This window comes from Pristiophorus japonicus, chromosome 14 (assembly GCF_044704955.1).
Source record: "Pristiophorus japonicus isolate sPriJap1 chromosome 14, sPriJap1.hap1, whole genome shotgun sequence".
Taxonomy (NCBI): Eukaryota; Metazoa; Chordata; class Chondrichthyes; family Pristiophoridae; genus Pristiophorus; species Pristiophorus japonicus.
Genome location: NC_091990.1, coordinates 63,202,386 through 63,224,001, shown reverse-complemented (window position 1 = coordinate 63,224,001; position 21,616 = coordinate 63,202,386). Strand labels below are relative to the sequence as shown.

The 21,616-nt window shown below is 44.1% G+C and overlaps 1 protein-coding gene across 5 annotated transcripts in view; it reads right to left on the bottom strand.

The window, feature by feature from the left end:
- The window catches only part of LOC139279927 (adhesion G protein-coupled receptor B2-like), a 1,236,268-nt gene that overhangs the window by 623,519 nt on the left and 591,133 nt on the right, over nt 1-21,616 (bottom strand). For all 5 annotated transcript variants that reach the window (XM_070899255.1, XM_070899259.1, XM_070899256.1 and 2 more), the window contains one exon: nt 11,153-11,314. In XM_070899255.1, the coding sequence (XP_070755356.1) occupies nt 11,153-11,314 (162 nt within the window). The remainder of the gene's footprint in view (nt 1-11,152; nt 11,315-21,616) is intronic.

Here is a 21,616-nt window from a genome sequence, read left to right as displayed (position 1 = left end):
ACAGTGCAATTGGGAGCCCTATTTGAAATTTACTGTGGCTGCACAAGTTTCCCGGGGGTCATGAAACATGACAGTGAAATGAAAGTGGGAGCTGCCGGCACCACAAGGTAAGTGCCTCCTTCAGCACTCCTTGTGGGCCAGGGGGAGCAGGAATGATCCCCCCAGGTCCCTCAAGTAAGCCTCCCACCTGCCCCGATTGCTGACCTCCCCACATCCCCAGTTGCTGACCTCCCACCAGTTCTCCTGATCGCAAGCCTCTCTCTGCTCTCAATTGCGAAGGACCGTCCCTAAGAGTAGCCAGTTGCAGCCTCCTGCCTCTGGTGTTCCCTCCCACTGCCGGCCAGCCTGGCCATTTGTCTGGCTGCTGGCTAGGAGACAGACCTACAAAATGCTAATGAGGTCCTGCCGTTAAGGTCGGCAGGACAACTGCGTCCCTGGCCTTGTTGGGTTCTTCGGTTGTTTTCGGCCTCAGCCACACCCTCCTCACCCCCCATAAATATCAAGGCCAAAGAATTCAATTATAACACTTGTCATTCTGTAGTCACTTGATATAATGCCCCTTTTGGAGTCCCTCAGCGATTCTGTAGTTCCCTGATTGCCTGTTTACCAAGGATAGATTTATAAAAGCCTTTCACATTGTGTTTTATTCTCCCAACAATCCCAATCTTGTTTTCTTTTTCTGCTAGTCAGTTTCTTTGATTTCCTAAATTTATTATTTTCTTTATCCCTATCCTCTGATCTACATGTGCATCTTTACTTCAGGAAAGCTCTTCTCCTGTGTTACCCACATCAATCTTTTTTCTCCTCTGCAACTCTTTCCAAGTTTGCATTGACAACAATGTATTTCATTTTTCTTCTTTATGCTTCTTTTTAAAAGTCAGCCCAGTATTCTGTCCTCTGCTAGTTTTTCCTTCCATCTAGATCCATTTTCTGAAAATTGAAAGTTTGTGCAGCATACCTCTCCTCTGTAAGCCCAATGCTAGGCTCTAACATATCATCTTCACTATTTCCCAGGTGCTCTTTAACTGTAGCTTGGTCCAATGTTGCCTGGTCATTACACAGTATCAAGTTTAATGTTGCCTCGCCCTTTGTGGTTCCTCAATCATTTGGGTCATGTAACACATCATCATCATGTCCAGAAACATGTTCTGTAACCTCCCACTTTGTTATCAAACTCTGACTGTCTCAATCTGTGAGGTAACAACCATCTGAAGCAAGTATTACAGAAATCCCTCTCCCGCATATCTAAGTCAAAATAATGTTTTTTTTACACAGAAGGTCATTAGGACATGAGTACTTTACTTAAAGCAGCTTTTAAAACCAAAAGTATAGCCCGATAATCCAATAATGGGTGCCCAATGGGCTTCAGTGTATTGGATACAGAACAGGATGGAGGAACAAAGATACAAGGTAGGCAGTGATAATGAGGGGAAAGCATTTGTAACTGGTTTCTTTGTGGTTGAGGACAAAGACAGTCAGAGTCAGGAACATAACAGAGCACTATTGCAGGCCAGAAGTGCTCATTTTGGCGAGTACATACGCACAATCAACATTGGGACATCTAATTTTCTGTCCCAAAGCTGAACGAACCTGTCTGTTCCTAGTGTACAGCAGCAACCCATTGTCCCCCAATTTGGGGAGTGAAGCCTGTAACTGGAAGAGCAACAGCAGAGTGCATGGTGATAATGAGAATAGTGCGAGTGAGACCACCCCTACACTGCTGTGACGGAGGAAGACAGTCCATCTTGAGTGCTCGGGCAGGACCTCGGGTCCTGAGCATCCTGAACTGGAGCACTTAGGGTGGGCCTGGAAGAGAAGGAGAGAAAAAGTGAAGTGCTGTATATTCCCTATGAAGCATTCAAATGCACCTGGGAGTGGATCAAAAGCCACAAGCAGGCACAGAATTAATGACCTGGGAGTGAATAGAGTAGGTAAAATGCCCAGGAGAATTAAAGAACTATATAGATGGAAACACTTCAGTGAAAAGATTGTGCTTGATCAAACTTAGTTTGTGCATTTATTAATATATTTGTCTTATTTGCTTATGGCCATCATAACATTTGTTTCACACATTGTTCCAACCAACCAAGTTGACAGTTTGACCCAAATTCTTCACTTTTGAGAGGTGTTCCACATATCAGCTTTCTGAACAAGTGACAAAAGTCAACATTACAGAGAATGACAGATTAAACCATCAGGCAGCCTGAAGATTGGAACTTGGATTGCGAAGTGAGCTGTCTTCTCTGGAGCTATCGGGTTGCTGTATCAACAGAGATTTATTTGAGAGGCAGAAGGAAAGAACAATATATAACGAAGGGATTTAGACTTTCAGAAAACTAAAGTAAAATGAGCCGGCCCCATTTACCTTTACTCAGTTGAATCACATTTATCTCATGAAAAAAATAAATAAACATTCTAGGCTCAACTTTCGAAGAATTTTATAAATAATGTCGAAAGAATACTTCAACCTTGCCGAATGATTGCTTCCATTATTGGGATTCTGCTCCCTGGCACACACTGATTTACTGCATCTAGGCAGCTGCATCAGATGAGAGATGTGTCACTTCTGCTGAGGGGAGGGTAGTCATCTTCTGACTTTCACAGTGAACATTCCCAAACTATTTCCCAGTGAACATTCCTAAACAGTCTATTTCCTAGTGAACAGTCCCAAACTGATTATTTCACAGTGAACATTCCCAAACTATTTCTGAGGTTATGGGTTAAAGTACTTTAATTTAGAGAATTTATGCACTACATTTTATCCATGCTGCACCTGACCCTGGCAGTATAATCACTGAGTGAAGAGCAGATTAATCCATTCCACTTTCCTATGAGCGCTCTCCCTGATAAACGCACAAACACACAAAGAAAATCTGAACAGTCCTGGGCTGACTAATTTATAGTGAACATTCCTAGGCTGAGTATATCGTAATGAACAGTCCTAGGCTGACTATTTCACAATGAACCAGTCCCAAACTGATTATTTCCCAGTGAACATTCCAGGCTATTTCACAGTGAACATTCCCAAACTGACTATCTCAGTGAACAGCCTGAAGCTGACTATTTCATAGTGAACATTCCTTCACTGACTATATCATACTGAACAGTTCTGCGCTGACTATTTCACAGTGAACATTCATAGGCTGACTATTTCCCAATGAATAGTTCCATACTATTTCCAAGTGAACATTCCTAAACTATCTATTTCCCAGTGAACAGTCCTAGGCTGATGATTTCACAGTGAACTGTCTCAAGCTGACTATTTCCCAGTGAACATTCCTAAACTGTCTATTTCCCAGTGAACATTCCTAAACTGTCTATTTCACAGTGAACAGTCCCAAACTGATTATTTCACAGTGAACAGTCCCAAACTGACTATTTCCCAGTTGTAATGTATGCACTCACAGGTTTGTAGAGCTGTTGACCCCAATGGAGGGCTCTCTACATGAGAGTCCTCCCTTTATTTATTGGGGACATTGCCTGGAGTACTGCGCAATAAGTTTTTAAGTCGGTTCACAAATTCCCAAGCCGCCTGCAATTTCTGCAGTCTGGAGGAGACCGTGTTCCATGTGTATGTACAGTGTGTGAGGTTGCAGCCCCTCTTCCATTATTTGTTGGGGCTGCTCCTCGATTTTTGGCTGCACTTCAATACCACGCACCTGATCTTTGGGCACCCGGCGCAGACGGGAGCGGGCAGGTCGGAGGGCTTCCTCGTTGGACTGCTCCTGGGCCTGGCCAAGGTGGCCATTAATCGGTCCAGGCACAGGCGGACATTCAGCCCAACTGCGTGCCTCTCTTCCGCGGCTACGTTTGAGCCAGGGTGTCCCTGGAAATGGAGCACGCGGTGTCTGCCAGTACACTTCCTTCCGCCTTCCGTGAGAGGTGGGCACCAGAGGGACTGGAGTGCATCATCACCCCCAGCAACAAAATTTTAATTTGACCATTTAAAGTTCACAAAGTTTTATTTGTTAATTTGTCAGTTCTAGTGCCCCTTTAATAAGGGAGCACTCGGCTTTATAGTTTAATTAAAATAGTTGTAGAGCTGTTGAGTTGGGAGTGGCTTAACCAATCATGTAATGTTCACAAGACTCAATAAAACGCCAACCAGTTGGGTTCGGTTGATCCACGATGAGGCAGGTGGGTGTGAGCACGGTGGATGAACTGGTAATGTGTAGTGTGATTGTTAAACCATTTTCTAATAAACCAACTAGTTCTAAATAGCGATTGTTAAACCGTTTTCTAATAAACCAACTAGTTCTAAATAACGATATGTTGCTATGAATTCTTAAGCAAAGAACCCTTGAAGCAAATATATTACACCAGTGAACATTCCTAAACTGACTATTTCACAGTGAACATTCATAAACTGACTATTTCTCATTGAACATTCCTAAACTGACTATTTCACAGTGAACACTTCTAAACTGACTATTTCACGGTGAACAGTCTTAGGTTGACTATATCCCAGTGAACAGTCCTAGGCTGACTATGTCGCAATAAGTTTAGGAAATTGTGCTTAACTTCCACCACCGCCTTCCTAATTCACAATTGATTTGTAAATCTGCTGAAATACCATTTTCTGCACTCACAACATGCAGAAGAATGTTGACACTAAAAGTTGGAAGTAGACTCCCTAATTTAGGTTTAGTGCCAGTTATGTGTGGATGATCCAAAACAATTTTGAATAATTCTGATTTACTCAACTGGCTTTACTTATCAAAGTTGAATTGGAACCATGACAATCACCCTGTTCTGCCTTATCTGAAAACAGCTTTGTCAATGTTAACCAAACGGCCCCACTTTCATCCCAAAGTTTCAGAAAAACTGCATGGTATGCATTTATTTTGGAATAAGCCAAACAGAAAGTATTACATGTGACATCTTTAAATGTCATCAACACAAAGTGAGATTATTAAGAAGCATTATTAAAGAGTACTGGGGTAATAGTAAAATGCCGAGCATTTCTGCTCAAAGACTCTGATAGACAAAAAACATCAGCATCAAAGGCAAGCTCAAAGAGCACATGTTGCCACAGGATGCCTGAATCTTGCTTGGGGGACCAAACATCTTCTTTTGCTGCATACGTTCTTGTGATCACATGTTCTGATGAGCTGGTAAGCTATTCATAGTCCATCACTCAGTGCAGTATGCCAATTCTTCAAACCAATTGCAGGACCATGATTTATGTAAACAGCCAAAAATTATGGAAACATACAGCCTACTTAAGATAATAGTGTATGTGTAACTGTATGCTAAAATACTATATTATCACATCTGTAATATACACCTTTAATGTCATAGTGAAGCGGCTCGCTCACGGGTAATCTGAGATCTGGAGCATAGCTGCAGCAGCATTTAGCTGCTAAAGCAGTCATCACTTTAAAGTGCTCAAGTGGGGAGTAGTCTAACGGGGCAAATCTGGGTAATTGTAATTGCTCGTCAGTTCGTGGTTAATTCCAGGACAACAGTAACCACCTTCAGGTTTCTTTCTCTTTTTTTCAGATTGTTGAGATTGCCATTAAAAATGGCAAACATTTAAAGATCACATGGATGAACTTCAGCAATTGTACATCCCTGTCTGGACTAAAAATAAAATGGGGAAGGTGGCTCAACCGTGGCTAACAAGGGAAATTAAGGATAGTGTTAAATCCAAGAAATATGCATATCAATTGGCCAGAAAAAGCAGCAAACCTGAGGACTGGGAGAAACTTAGAATTCAGCAGAGGAGGACAAAGGGTTTAATTAAGAGGGGGAAAATAGAGTTCGAGAAGAAGCTTGCCGGGAACATAAAAACTGACTGCAAAAGCTTCTATAGATATGTGAAGAGAAAAAGATTAGTGAAGACAAACGTAGGTCCCTTGCAGTCGGATTCAGGTGAATTTATAATGGGAAACAAAGAAATGGCAGACCAATTGAACAAATACGTTGGTTCTATCTTCATGAAGGAAGACACAAATAACCTTCCGGAAGTACTACGGGACCGAGGGTCGAGTGAGAAGGAGGAACTGAAGGTTATCCTTATTAGGCAGGAAATTGTGTTAGGGAAATTGATGGGGTTGAAGGCCGATAAATCCCTGGGGCCAGACAGTCTGCATCCCAGAATACTTAAGGAAGCAGCCCTAGAAATAGTGGATGCATTGGTGATCATTTTCCAACAGTCTATCGACTCGGGATCAGTTCCTATGGACTGGAGGGTAGCTAATGTAACACCACTTTTTAAAAAGGGAGGGAGAGAGAAAGCAGGTAATTATAGACCGGTTAGCCTGACATCAGTGGTGGGGAAAATGTTGGAATCAATTATTAAGGATGAAATAGCAGCGCATTTGGAAAGCAGTCTCAGGATCGGTCCAAGTCAGCATGGATTTATGAAGGGGAAATCATGCTTGACAAATCTTCTGGAATTTTTTGAGGATGTAACTAGTAGAGTGGACAAGGGAGAACCAGTGGATGTGGTGTATTTGGACTTTCAAAAGGCTTTTGACAAGGTCCCACACAAGAAATTGGTGTGCAAAATCAAAGCACATGGCATTGAGGGTAATATACTGATGTGGATAGAGAACTGGTTGGCAGACAGGAAGCAGAGAGTCGGGATAAACGGGTCCTTTTCAGAATGGCAGGCAGTGACTAGTGGAGTGCCGCAGGGCTCAGCGCTGGGACCCCAGCTCTTTACAATATACATCAATGATTTGGATGAAGGAATTGAGTGTAATAGCTCCAAGTTTGCAGATGACACTAAACTGGGTGGCGGTGTGAGCTGTGAGGGGGACGCTAAGAGGCTGCAGAGTGACTTAGACAGGTTAGGTGAGTGGGCAAATGCATGGCAGATGCAGTATGATGTGGATAAATGTGAGGTTATCCATTTTGGGGGCAAGAACGCGAAATCAGAATATTATCTGAATGGCGGCAGATTAGGAAAAGGGGAGGTGCAACGAGACCTGGGTGTCATGGTTCATCAGTCATTGAAAGTTGGCATACGGTACAGCAGACAGTGAAGAAGGCAAATGGTATGTTGGCCTTCATAGCTAGGGGATTTGAGTATAGGAGCAGGGAGGTCTTACTGCAGTTGTACAGGGCCTTGGTGAGGCCTCACTTGGAATATTGTGTTCAGTTTTGGTCTCCTAATCTGAGGAAGGACGTTCTTGCTATTGAGGGAGTGCAGTGAAGGTTCACCAGACTGATTCCCGGGATGGCTGGACTGACATATGAGGAGAGACTGGATCAACTGGGCCTTTATACATTGGAGTTTAGAAGGATGAGAGGGGATCTCATAGAAACATACAAGATTCTGACTGGACGGACAGGTTAGATGCGGGTAGATTGTTCCTGATGTTGGGTAAGTCCAGAACCAGGGGACACAGTCTTAGGATAAGGGGTAGGCCATTTAGGACTGAGATGAGGAGAAACTTTCTTCACTCAGAGAGTTGTTAACCTGTGGAATTCGCTGTCGCAGAGAGTTGTTGATGCCAGTTCACTGGATATATTCAAGAGGGAGTTAGATATGAACCTTACGGCTAAGGGGATCAAGGGGTATTGAGAGAAAGCAGGAAAGGGGTACTGAGGGAATGATCAGCCATGATCTTATCGAATGGTGGTGCAGACTCGAAGGGCCAAATCGCCGACTCCTGCACCTATTTTCTATGTTTCTATGTTTCCATGTTTTGCATCTGGTTCAAAGTTTGACACATTGTAGTATGACATCTTGAGTGTGATGTCTAGAGTATTACAGATGCACATTAAATTCAAGACTGTTACATGTACATAAGCAGAGCTCCCATCACATTGCTCTGAGTAGTCTGGTATCTGGAGCATCTGATTGTGATGCTCCCTTAATGACTCAACTACACACTGTGGGAATCCAAGTAATTGTAGGTGTTTATAATTGTAGCTAATGTCAATTGCTTGAAAATTTTAGGCTTTGGGTAAAAGGCTTTCTTTCTTTTTTTTCAGATTGTTTTGTATTTGTAAGTGTAATGTCTGCTGTGAGACATTTGGAGTGTAACCCTTGCTAGATGAAAGATTTTTGTATATAGTACTGCTCACAATGGGCTCAATTTTCCCCAAAGCATTTTTTTTGGCGTACTTGAAAAGTTACGCGCGTTTTTTTGAGGCCCAAGTACACCAAAAAAAATGTTCTAAGATTCCCCCTTGGATTTCTTCTTTTTGACGTGGCCTAACCTGTCCTTTCGTTTTCTGGTTGGAGCCTTGATCTGCGCCACAAAGATCGGGTAACCAGGCACACAATGCGAGCTGAGGCTGCAAAGTGAAACATACAGCCAGCTCCCAACACACTAAATCATATTGCATCAACTTAAAAACACCAAAATATATTGCAGCAACTTACCTCCAATTATTAAAGCTGGTCCCGCTCCCCGCCCCTAGCTCTGGCCAAAGGGCTGGCCGGTCTTCTTGCCTAGCTCGCCTTGAGCCCCTTGCCGGTGCCGGTCTAGTTCCAGCTCCCCCAACCAAACCCCAGCCCCGAGTGCCTTGCCAGTCCCGCTCCCCCCCCCCTCCCCCCGTAAGTGCCTTGCTGGTCCCCCGCCTCTAGCCCTGGCCGAAGGGCTTGCTGGTCCGATCCCCCGTCCCTATCCCAGGCCTAGTGGCCTCCCAGTCTGCTCCCCCACTCCTAGACCAGGCCAAGTGGACTCCTGATCCACTCCACTGCCTCTAGCCCAGGCTGAATGGCCTCCCGGTCTGCTCCAATGCCCCTATCCCAGGCCGAATGGCTTCCTCCCTCCCGGTCCCCACACCTAACAAAACTCGAACGGCTTCCCCCTACCCCCCTCTCTCCCCCACTCACCTCTTCCCCCTTCCCCCCCACCTCTCTCTCCCCCTCTCTCTTACTTTTCCTGCTGCTGTCCAGGCATCTGCTGCACTTACCTGTGCCAATTTCCTTACCAGCAACGATCTCTTTAATTCGGAAGGTTTTTCTGCAGAGGCCACATATGCCGGCCTAAGCAGAACTGGGGTAACTCTCAGCTGGCCAAACTTGCCTAAATGGCCAGAATTGGTGCAGGTGGCAGGTTACGCCCCCTTTGGCTGAAAATAAAACGTACCTAAAAAAATCGTAACGCTGGTGCAAATTGATCAGGGAAACTGTTTTTTTCACTTAGGCCAAAAAAAGCAGCTTGCTCCAAAAAAACGGCACAAATCACTGGGGAAAATTGAGCCCAATAAGTTAGATGATATCCAGCTTTTTTTGAGGAGTGTTATAACATGTAATACACAATACAACTGCTGCAGTAAAGCTGCATCCCCTTAAGACCAAAAACATGTTGTTAAGTAAACAGAACCTCAGATAAATCAGAGTTTAATTGTTTGGTAAGAGAATAGTATAGATTGGAAAATGCTTGTAAGTTTCGGCTGCGGGTCAGCTGCATTAAGTAATTGATTGCTTACTTGCATCTGTAGCAATGTATGATGTCTGGAGTGTGATGGACAAAATTTGTGTCAGACATACTGGTCCCCGCCCCGAAATTGCCCTTCGCTCGATTGGGGCTGGTAACTTTCTGGGGCCAGGACTTCCTGCGCCCGGCCCGGAAATCTCACACCTGACGTGGAATTGGGCCGTGCACCCCTCAAAGGAAGCGAAGCGCTGTCTCCAGTGCTCTGCTTCCTTGGAGCGGCGTTTCTGGGGCAGCATTGTGCTGAGGAGGCCAGCGCTACGCGGATGCTTTAGGAGGTGCCCGGGTGATGGATGTCTGCCAGCTTCGTGACCCGCCCACGCCATCTTCATGGCCTGCGGGACAATTTACCCCGCGGAACACAATGGGGCCGGCGCGGGGTGGTGGCATGCACAGCGATGACGTTACTGCTGGTTGTGCGCTGGCCCGGAGCGCTAATCGTGGAGCGCAGTGCTGGCGGGACCGCCAGGGACCCCCAAACCTCCGAGACAATTTCTCTGGATGCCCCCTCCCACGGGCGAAAACACCATTGCACCCCGTTAGTGCCCCTCTTCGAATGCGCTAACAGCTATAAAAAGGGGCAATTTTGGCCCCACCATTTTTATATACATAAATAACTAAATAGATTTGTGCACGTCATGCAACAGACTTTACCTGTTCTGTAATACAATGTACAATTACCTGCAACTGTGCCATATTGTACCATGTCTGCACTTGTAGTGTACCATACATCGACAGGTAATTCATTGTACCTGTATTATAATATATTGAGGAGCCACTGTGATAAAACATACTAATAACATACTGTGCACATATTGTAAAGCAACATTTAAGAGGTTAAGGGAACAAAACATATACTGGAAAATATTTTCTCTATTTGTTATTTGTACCTGCAAATAGGGAACAGAGTAAATCTTTCCCCTTGAAGATATTTATCTTATTAAGTTGTACAGAAATTTGACATCATGTTCCTTTGATTATTTCCTTCATATCTCATCCTTTGGCTCAATCTAATCAATTTTCTACAGAGGGGTAGAGGCATAGTGCAGGTTTTTACAAACCATGAACCCTACATTGTCTCCCAGTACTGCTCCAGCAGGAACTATCAACAGAAGCTGAGAGCAGGTAAAAATGGAAATATTTGCAGGTTGTAAAAATTCATGATATAGAAGATAGCAGGAGTGAGTTATGGGGCTGTAATCACAAATGGATTCAGATGATATGATAAATCACAGGAGCAAAGCTGGAGAAGTTGATGAATGTCATTCCATCTTGAACTCTTCTCTCACTATAATAGTTTTTTTTGGTACTGTTGCTGTTTTATTTGTGATTATAATTACGCTTTTTGCTGCTTACAGTTTCAATATGATGAGTGCTATATCCAACAATATCATTGCGAAGATTGCATCATTGCTTAATTAGATAAAAAGCCAAAGGCACTGTTTGTTATAATCGGAGTTTGTTGTCACTCACAGAGCTTTAGAGACTGCTCTATTGAAGGGGACCCAGAGGCAATCGGGTGTTATAACAGGAATTGCTGTCAGTTACAGAGCTTTAGAGTGAATGACTACACTATTTTGGAGGCATCCAGAGGCACAGTAATTTATTAATGGAGGTTGTTGTCAATCACTAAGATTTAGAGTGGTAATTTTAGAGAGAGTCTGAAGCAGTGAGTGTTATAATTGGAGGCTGTTATCAAGCAACAAGGTTTAGAGTGATAAGTTACTCTATTTAAGAACAAAGGAAATTACTTGAGCACTCCTGATTGAAGCAGTCCCGGGCCTCAGCCTGGTGACCTTTACACTCTGTCCAATCGTGGGTCGAAATACATTTGCGGGTTCTCTGTTGCGTTCCATTTGAACATGTTACTGAGCACCTGTTCCATGGTCCCCACTCCAGCCACTGTCCTTCAACTGTCAACAAATAAGAGGAACATAAATTCCATGTTGTATGTTTTCTAGTCACTACCGCCAGGCCTGGAATATACCATTGGTCTTACCGCTGTATCCTTTTTTGGAAGGGAGGTAGGGGTATTATGAGTTGAGCAATACTGCAGAGTTTTTTCATGCGTAAAACTGAATAAGCTTTTTTTTAAAAAACTGTCCTTCCCTCCCTTCTCCATTTTCAAACTTATTTGTCCCCAAAAGAAGGAAAATTCACCAGCCAAGGTGTGTGCAGGTAACCTGCAACGGTTTGTCTTGCTCACTCTCACTTGGATTTACTCCTTTCTTGGTAGCTTTCCCATGGCAGTTTTGCTGAGGTCAGGAGCTCATAGTTTGAACATAATTATAGATGTGAATTGGCTCTCTACCACCCCTATGCTTTGTGAAATCAAACCATCTTGTTCTAGCAATTCTGCTGTTTCTTGAGTACTGTGGTTTGACCTAATGCACATGATAGACCATGCTGTCTGTAAAGCCAAAACTAGGCAACAGAGGTAGACCAGTTGATTTCCAGCCCTGATGCTATGTGTATCAATTCGCCTAAAACAAGTAAACACCATATTTCCAGTTATGAACTACCTTTTCGTTTTCTCTATAGAGCTGGAATTAATGTGGAAATATATTGTATTGAATTCTCACATAAAATCCTAAGTGCTGGAAAGGGAATTGTTTGTACATTTATTGGTCTCTCATATTCTGAATTTCTCATTTGGCCATGGTTTACTGTGCTCTGAATTTTTAAACAGGTAATCAATTGTGTGCTGTATTCTTTTGATGCAACATCATGAGGTTCCCTGTCATAGCAAAAAGGAAATCCGATACAAAATGTTTGGGACCAGACATTTTGTGTCGGAAATCCTTTCATGATGGCACAATTAGGATGCTTTGTGATGCTGTCAGTAGAATATGACACAGGTTTGTTCTTAGGCTACTAGGTTTCATTATCAGTTTTAGAGTATTTCAATTTATAACATATGGGACAGTTTGGATTAATTATCAATTTGTGAGAAAGTTCTTCAGGTACACCATATTTCTAATATCCTGACATCAAACTGATGTCTAATCATAACTGTTCCACTCAACAACCTCATGAGTTAAACAAATAAGGAGATGAAAATAAACATATGATAGCTGTGGAACAGTTTACTTAAAGTAAAGAAAGAGAAGGTTTACGTATCATACTAGAACATTTCCCTGTATTTAAAGAATGTAAGTAAATCTGGATATACACTGGACCCCGCAGTAGTTATAATAGAGGAATATTTACTACCTCTGTAAAGAAGTACTATAATCTTTTCTAGTACCTCAACTGGTAAATGTGCTGCCCAATATGATATTGAGCCATGGAGGTCCTAGATTTGAATAGTGGTGCTCACATGGGTTCTCTCTACCAACCAGTCATGCTTAAAAAAAAAGTACACAAGAAAAATTACACTCGTGCACAGGTTGCATATGAGTATACATAGACAGAGTGTATGATAGTCTCACTATAGACTGGAGATGGCCCAAGATCCTCACGAAAGAGAGAGTACATGGGATCCATGATGATTGGCTTCACAATGGGCGTGCTAATCCAGGTGGTTATGAGAAACAGTAAACTAGACAGGGCTTACAAGTCTATTTTCTCATGAGAGACAGAGAGAGTAAATGGGACCCATGGAGACAGGCCTCAGTAGAGATTAATGTTAGTCATGTTGTTTATGAGAAAGCGACAGAGTATGAATAAATGCATGCAATCCACAGAGTGAGACTGAGAGTGAGTAACCAGAACTGAATGTAGACTGAAACTGATCATAGTTGTTTATGATAAGCTAAGACTGAGAGCACGTAAATGATGCTCACTGTAGACTGAAGGTGATTATGGTTGTTTATGATAAGTTGACTATGAATGAGTACCAGGGCCTTGAGACAGAGCTCACTAGACTAAAGCTGATCATGGTTATTTATTTTAAGCTAAGACTGAGAATGTGTATTCAGGCCTTGGAGACAGAGCTCACTGTAGACTGAAGATAGTTATGGTTATTATAATAGAACAATGTTGTCCAATAGAAATCGCTGACGAGCCACAGGTGTGGCTTTGGTGACACCACTTTAGCCACATGCATTAATCTTAATCGAAAATGCTTTAAATACACACACAATATAGGTAAATGTATTTCACATGTGTATATGTGAACGAACATCTATCACTATTCCACAACCAAGGAAGTAAAGCACCCACAATGATCAAAAAACACTCAACACTTTGTTTTTCATCTTGCCATTTTACCAACAAACGGACAGAAAGATTGAAGTACACATACATACATCGTACAAATATGAGTATTGAAATCATATGCCCAAAAACAGTGTATTTTACTCATTTTTTATTTACTAAAAAGAAATGCAATTTACCACATCTGGATTACCAATTTGCCACAAGTGGCTAGTAGCTAACATACTGGACAACACTGTGATATAGTGAGTAAATGAGGTACATGGATACAGGGCTTACTGTTAATTACTCATGTTAATTACAGTTGTTAATGAAAGAGACAGAGAAGGAATAAATGGAACCATGGCGATAGACATCACTGCAGGCTGATGAAATCTGGATTGTTTTCTTGTGTTTATCCAGTTGTGATTTCCATTCCCTTTCCATTTTTTCCCGTGGATTTTATCACATACTTTATTTTATTTGTTAATGTAGACTAATATTTTTGATGTCAGAGGTGATGACATTCATTTCAGACATGACTGCAGTCACCTTATTGCCCATCAAAAGCAATAGACTACAGCTACTAGTAAACATAGACATTCGGTTCAAAATCAGTACCAAAACAAGAGAATGGTATTTGGGTGCAATGCTAACACACTGCAAATCATTTCTTTTTTAAAACAAGAATCATGAGGGCCTGCATATGAGCTGTATCCTGTGGGTAATAATAAACTTAAAAACTGCACTCCTTTTGTAAAATAAATGTAAACATATTTAGTGACGCTTCATGATTGTCATGTATTCAACCAGCATTGTAACCCATGTATAATCTGACCTAAGTTGTACACTGTGAGAACAATGACCACTAGGTGGGAGACACTCCGAACCTGGGCCTTCAGGTACAAAAGGGGAAGCTCCACCCACCTTCATCACTTGGAGTGCTAAGGAATAAAGGACAGGTCACAGACTGACCTTCTCTCAAGCATGGGCCTCGTGTGCATTTATACTGTATAGTAAGGACCTATCAATGGCGACGAGAAACTGGGATTTAAACCACGCGAGCATGGCCACGAGCAGAACAGACGAGAGGTACTGTGTTAAGGAATGGTTGGGACAGAGATTCAACATTGTTAAAGCAGCACATAGTTCTCCAGGCAGGCAAGGGTAGTCGGGCATGCCCCAACATGTAGTCGAACCCAGAGGGGGAGTTCAACAGAGACAATGGCAAGCTGAACGGCGATTCACGCCGTTGCAAGGGACAATGCGGCCAGAAATGGGGCCATCAACACCTGTTAATGGGGCACTCAAGGACAATAATAGGGGCAGTTAGGGACAATCAACTGGCAAGGGACCTTTTGGAGGTACACATTCAGCCGGAGTTTGCAGAGATGAGCAAAATACCTGTAGAAATTGCAGAAATGAACGACGGGGGCAATCGCTGGAAGCTGAAGTTCAGCGAGTTCATGTGGAGCACGTATACAGTTCATACAACAGGACGCCACCGATAATGATGAAAGTGCTCCTCAATGGCATCCCAGTATCAATGGAGCTAGACACGGGGGCCAGCCAGTCTCTGATAGGTATCAAACAGTTCGAAAAGTCGTGGGCGTCCAAGGCCAGGATGCCAAAAATTATCGCCGATTGACGCACAGCTACGGACTTACACAAAGCAGATCATTCCGGTGCTAGGCAGCGCCACTGTAGTCGTGACCCACAAAGATTCGGAGAACAGGTTGCCACTCTGGATTGTCCCAGGGGACAGTCCCGCACTACTGGGGAGGAGTTGGCTTGCTGTCATGAACTGGAAGTGGGGCGATGTCAATGCAATTTCCTTTGTGGAGCGAGTATCATGCACACAGATCCTGGACAAATTTAACTCACTATTTCAACCTGGCATCGGCACTTTCATGGGGGCCAAGGTAGTGATTCACATAAACCCGGACGCCAGGCCAGTACACCACAAGGCCAGAGCGGTGCCGTACATGATGCGGGAAAAGATCGAAGGCGAATTGAACCGCCTACTGAGGGAAGGCATCACTCGCCAGTCGAATTCAGTGACTGGGCGAGCCCGATTGTGCCGGTGCTCAAGGCGGATGGGTCGGTCAGGATATGTGGTGATTACAAGGCCACCATCAATCGGGTGTCACTCCAAGACCGTACCCGCTACCGAGAGCGGAGGACCTCTTTGCGACACTATCCGGTGGCAAACCTTTTTCAAAATTGGACCTAACCTCAGCTTACATGACCCAGGAGCTGGCGAGTGAGTCGAAGAAGCTGACTACCATCACGACACACAAGGGGTTGTTTGAGTACAACAGATGTCCATTCGGGATTCCCTCGGCCGCCGTGATCTTCCAACGAAATATGGAAAGCCTCCTCAAGTCGATTCCAGGGACGGTGGTTTTTCAGGACGACATCCTCATCACAGGTTACGATACTGAAGAACACCTCCACAACCTGGAGGAGGTGCTACGCAGACTGGACCGGGTAGGGCTGCGACTGAAAAAGGCAAAGTGCGTTTTACTAGCTCCAGAGGTAGAATTCCTGGGGATGAGGGTAGCAGCAGACGGGATCAGCCCTACTGCGTCCAAAATGGAAGCGTTCCAGAGAGCACCCAGACCCCGTAACACGACGGAACTGCGTTCGTTCCTGGGGCTCCTGAAGTATTTTGGTAACTTTCTTCCCAAATTGAGCACGCTGCGAGAGCCGCTACACGTGCTCCTACGCAAAGGTCGCGAATGGGTCTGGGGGGACAGCCAGGAAAGGGCTTTTAATAAAACACACAATTTGTTATGTTCCAACACTCTGTTAACACTATACGACCCATGTAAGAAACTTGTGTTAACGTGCGATGTGTCATCCTATGGTGTCGTGTGTGTTTTGCAGCATGTCAATGTCAAGGGTCAGTTACAGCCGGTAGCTTATGCCTCCAGGAGTCTGTCCCAGGCAGAAAGGGGTTACGGGATGGTAGAAAAGGAAGTGCTTGTATGTGTATATGCTGTAAAGAAAATGCACCAGTACCTGTTTGGCAGGAAATTTGAGCTGGAGACAGATCACAAACCCCTAACGTCCCTTTTGGCCGACAACAAGGCCATAAATGCAAACGCTTCGGCCTGCATACAGAGGTGGGCACTCACCTTAGCCGCCTATGACTATACAATTCGGCACAGACCGGGCACCGAAAACTGCGCCGATGCACTCAGCAGGCTCCCACTAACCACCACTGAAGGGGCTACCGAGCATGCTGCTGAGATGGTCATGGCTGTTGAAGCTTTCGGAAGCGAAGGCTCACCTGTGACAGCCCGTCAGATTAAAGTCTGGACAAATAGAGACCCGTTATTGTCTAGTCAAGAAATGTGTCCTGAATGGGGACTGGGCAGCCACGTACAGGGCATGCCTTGAGGAATTTAAACCATTTCACAGGCGCAGGGATGCACTCTCGATTCAGGCCGATTGCCTATTGTGGGGAAACTGCATAGTCATGCCCTAGATGGGCAGAGAGGTGTTCATCAGAGAACTCCACAATGAGCACCCGGGCATTGTCATGATGAAGGCAATTGCCAGGTCACACGTTTGGTGGCCAGGGATAGACGCAGATCTGGAACTTTGTGTTCGCAGGTGCAACACGTGTGTCCAGCTGGGCAATGTGCCCAGGAAAGCCCCACTTAGCCCCTGGCCATGGCCCGCCAAGCCTTGGTCATGCATCCATGTGGACTACGCAGGTCCTTTCATGGGAAAAATGTTTTTGGTTGCAGTAGATGCCTACTCCAAATGGATCGAGTGTGACATTTTAAATTCAAGCACATCCTCTGCCACGGTAGAAAGTCTACGGGCAATGTTCGCCGCCCACGGTCTACCGGACGTCTTGGTCAGCGACAATGGCCCGTGCTTCACAAGCATTGAATTCCAGGACTTCATGGCAGGCAACGGAATTAACCATGTCAGAACGGCACCGTTAAAGCCGGCCTCAAACGGCCAGGCAGAACGAGCAGTGCAGATAATCAAACAGGGGATGCTCAGAATCCAAGTGGGTTCCCTACAAAGACGCTTATCACGCCTCCTGTTGGCCTATAGATCCCGACCACACTCGCTCACAGGGGTTCCACCCGCAGAGTTGCTAATGAAAAGGACGCACAAAACCCGGTTATCCCTTATACACCCCACCATGAAAGAAATTGTCGAGAGCAGGCGCCAGCCACAATATGACTACCATGACAGGAATGCGAGGGCGCGATGTATTGATGTAAATGATCCTGTTTTTGTCCTTAATTACACTGCAGGGCCCAAATGGCTCGCAGGCACTGTGATTGCCAAAGAGGGAAATAGGATTCTGGTAGTTAAATTTACCAATGGACAAATCTGCCGCAAACACGTGGATCAAACTAAAAGGAGGTTCAGCAACCCCATAAAAGAAGCAGAGGAAGAACACGATATGGAGTTCACTCCAACACAGGTGACCGAACACCGGAACCAAGTGGCGGAGAGCCCAATCACTGTGGGCAGTTTGGATAGGCCTGAGGCACCGCAAACAGCAGACACTCAGGCCAGCGTCCAACAACCGGAGCCCGAACTCAGGCGCTCTACAAGAGAGCGTAAATCACCAGAGAGACTCAACCTGTGATCCCAATAAGACTTTGGTGGGGAGGTGATGTATGTATTCAACCAGCATTGTAACCCATGTATAATCTGACCTAAGTTGTACACTGTGAGAACAATGACCACAAGGTGGGAGACACTCCTAACCTGGGCCTTCAGGTACAAAAGGGAAAGTTCCACCCACCTTCATCACTTGGAGTGCTAAGGAATAAAGGACAGGTCACAGACTGACCTTCTCTCAAGCATGGGCCTCGTGTGCATTTATACTGTATAGTAAGGACCTATGATAACATCTATTGTCACAACTCAGTCTCTGGTCCTGGTTGAAGTGTTGTGACAATCCTGAAACACTGAAATCTACAAAAGATAAATCCTTGTGAAGGATTGTCTTGTTGCAGCCCACAAACCAGTAATAACAAGGTTTACCTGTGTTTAATGATATCTGTACTTTTTTTTAACCATGGTAAATTTCTATCAATAAGCACCTTGCAAGATACTTCACCAAACTTGTAAAAAAAAGAATGGTGAAACAATGCTATTGGTGAGGGGCATTCACTAATTACATTTGCCAATAGATTTAACTTTTATTTTGCTTTTGCAAAGATTCCAGTAATAATAAAATAATTGTATGCCCCCCAATGATCCCCTGACCCCCTGCATCAAAAAAATATAGTGCAATGACTCGGCTTGCATTGTGGCAGATACTGAGCTGAAGTTCCACAGCAGGCTGTTCCATACATTGAACCAATAGAAAAGATAAGCTTGGAGTAAGAATTAGTGTCCAATCCAAGCTGGGCTAAACTGGTGCAACGGAAAATAATCTTTTTATTGTTGGGTTGAATGACAGCAGATCGGATTAAGAACATAAGAAATATGAGCAGGAGTAGGCCATTTGGTCCCTCGAGCCTGCTCCACCATTCAATAAGATCATGGCTGATCTGATCCTGGCCTCAACTCCACTTCCCCACCCACTCCCCATAACTCACTTATCATTCAAAAATCTGTCTATCTCCACCTTAAATATATTCAAAGACCGAATTCCAAAGATTCATGACTCTCTGAGATAAGAAATTTCTCTTTATCTCAGTTCTAAATGGGCGACCCTTTATTCTGAAACTATGCCCCCTTGTTCTAGATGCCCCCTTGTTCTAGATTCCCCCATGAGGGGAAACATCCTCTCTGCATCTACCCTGTCAAGCCCCCTCAGAATCTTATGTTTCAATAAGATCACCTCTCATTCTTCTAAACTCCAAGGAGTATAGGCCCAATCTGCTCAACCTTTCTTCATATGACAACCCCTTCATAAGAACATAAGAAATAGGAACAGGAGTAGGCCATACAGCCCCTCGAGCCTGCTCCGCCATTCAATAAGATCATGGCTGATCTGATCATGGACTTAGCTCCACTTCCCCGCCTGCTCCCCATAACCCCATATAGTTTTTAAAAAACTGTCTATTTCTGTCTTAAATTTCTGTCAATGTCCCAGCTTCCACAGCTCTCTGAGGCAGCGAATTCCACAGATTTACAACCCTCTGAGACAAGAAATTTCTCCTCAACTCAGTTTTAAATGGGCGGCCCCTTATTCTAAGATCAAGCCCTCTAGTTCTAGTCTCCCCCATCAGTGGAAACATCCTCTTTGCATCCATCTTGTCAAGCCCCCTCATAATCTTATACATTTCGATAAGATCACCTCTCATTTTTCTAAATTTCAATGAGTAGACCCCAATCTAGTCAACCTTTGCTCATAAGTCAACCCCCTCATCTCCGGAATCAACCGAGTGAACCTTCTCTGAACTGCCTCCAAAGCAAGTATATCCTTCCGTAAAGATGGAAACCAAAACTGCACGCAGTATTCCAGGTGTGGCCTCACCAATACCCTGTATAGCTGCAGCAAGACTTCCCTGCTTTTGTATTCCATCCCCTTTGCAATAAAGGCCAAGATTCCATTGGCTTTACTGATCACTTGCTGTACCTGCATACTATCCTTTTGTATTTCATGCACAAGTACCCCCAGGTGCCGCTGTACTGCAACACTTTGCAATCTTTCTCCATTTAAATAATACCTTCTTTAATTTTTTTCTGCCAAAGTGCATGACCTCACACTTTCCAACATTATACTCCATCTGCCAAATTTTTGCCCACTCACTTAGCCTGTCCATGTCCTTTTGCAGATTTTTTGTGTCCTCCTCACACATTGCTTTTCCTCCCATCTTTGTATCGTCAACAAACTTGGCTACGTTACACTCAGTCCCTTCTTTCAAGTTGTCAATATAGATTGTAAATAGTTGGGGTCCCAGCACTGATGCCTGCGGCACCAGAGAATGAACCATTTATCCTGACTCTCTATTTTCTGTTCGCATGGATAGAGGATTGGCTAACTAATATATTACCCCCAGCCCCGTGAACTTTTATCTTGTGCAGTAACCTTTTATGTGGCACCTTGTCAAATGCCTTCTGGAAGTCCAAATACACCACATCCACTGGTTCCCCTTTATCCCCCCAGTTTATTCTGAGACTATGTCCCCTCATTCTAGTTTCCCTAATGAGTGGAAATATCCTCTCTGCATCCACCTTGTTGAGCCCCCTCATTATCTTATATGTTTTGATAAGATCACCTCTCATTCTTCTGGATGGTTCATCCTTCTCTTAGCATCTTTATTTCTCACTGGCATAAACCTTTGCTGAGAGTTATGAAAAACCTCCTTAAATGTTTTCCAGTGCGTTTCTACAGTCTTACCCTGTAATGTATTTTCCCAGTTCACTTTAACCAACTCTGCCTTCATACCTTTGTAATTAACTTTATTTAAGTTCAGGACATGAGTTTGAGACCTAGTTTTCTCACCCTCAAACTGAATGTGAAATTCTACCATGTTATGATCACTCTTCCCAAAAGAATGAGATGAGTTGTCGTGGTGCACATTGGTACCAACGACATAGGTAAAAAAAGGGATGAGGTCCTACGAAACGAATTTAAGGAGCTAGGAGCTAAATTAAAAAGTAGGACCTCAAAAGTAGTAATCTCGGGATTGCTACCAGTGCCACGTGCTAGTCAGAGTAGGAATCGCAGGATAGTGCAGATGAATACATGGCTTGAGCAGTGGTGCAGCAGGGAGGGATTCAAATTCCTGGGACATTGGAACCGGTTCTGGGGGAGGTGGGACCAGTACAAACCGGACCTGGGCAGGACCGGAACCAATGTCCTAGGGGGAGTGTTTGCTAGTGCTGTTGGGGAGGAGTTAAACTAATATGGCAAGGGGATGGGAATCAATGCAGGGAGACAGAGCGAAACAAAAAGGAGACAAAAGCAAAAGACAGAAAGGAGATGAGGAAAAGTGGAGGGCAGAGAAACCCAAGACAAAAAACAAAAAGGGCCACTGTACAGCAAAATTCTAAAAGGAAAAAGGGTGTTAAAAAAACAAGCCTGAAGGCTTTGTGTCTTAATGCAAGGAGTATCCGTAATAAGGTGGATGAATTAACTG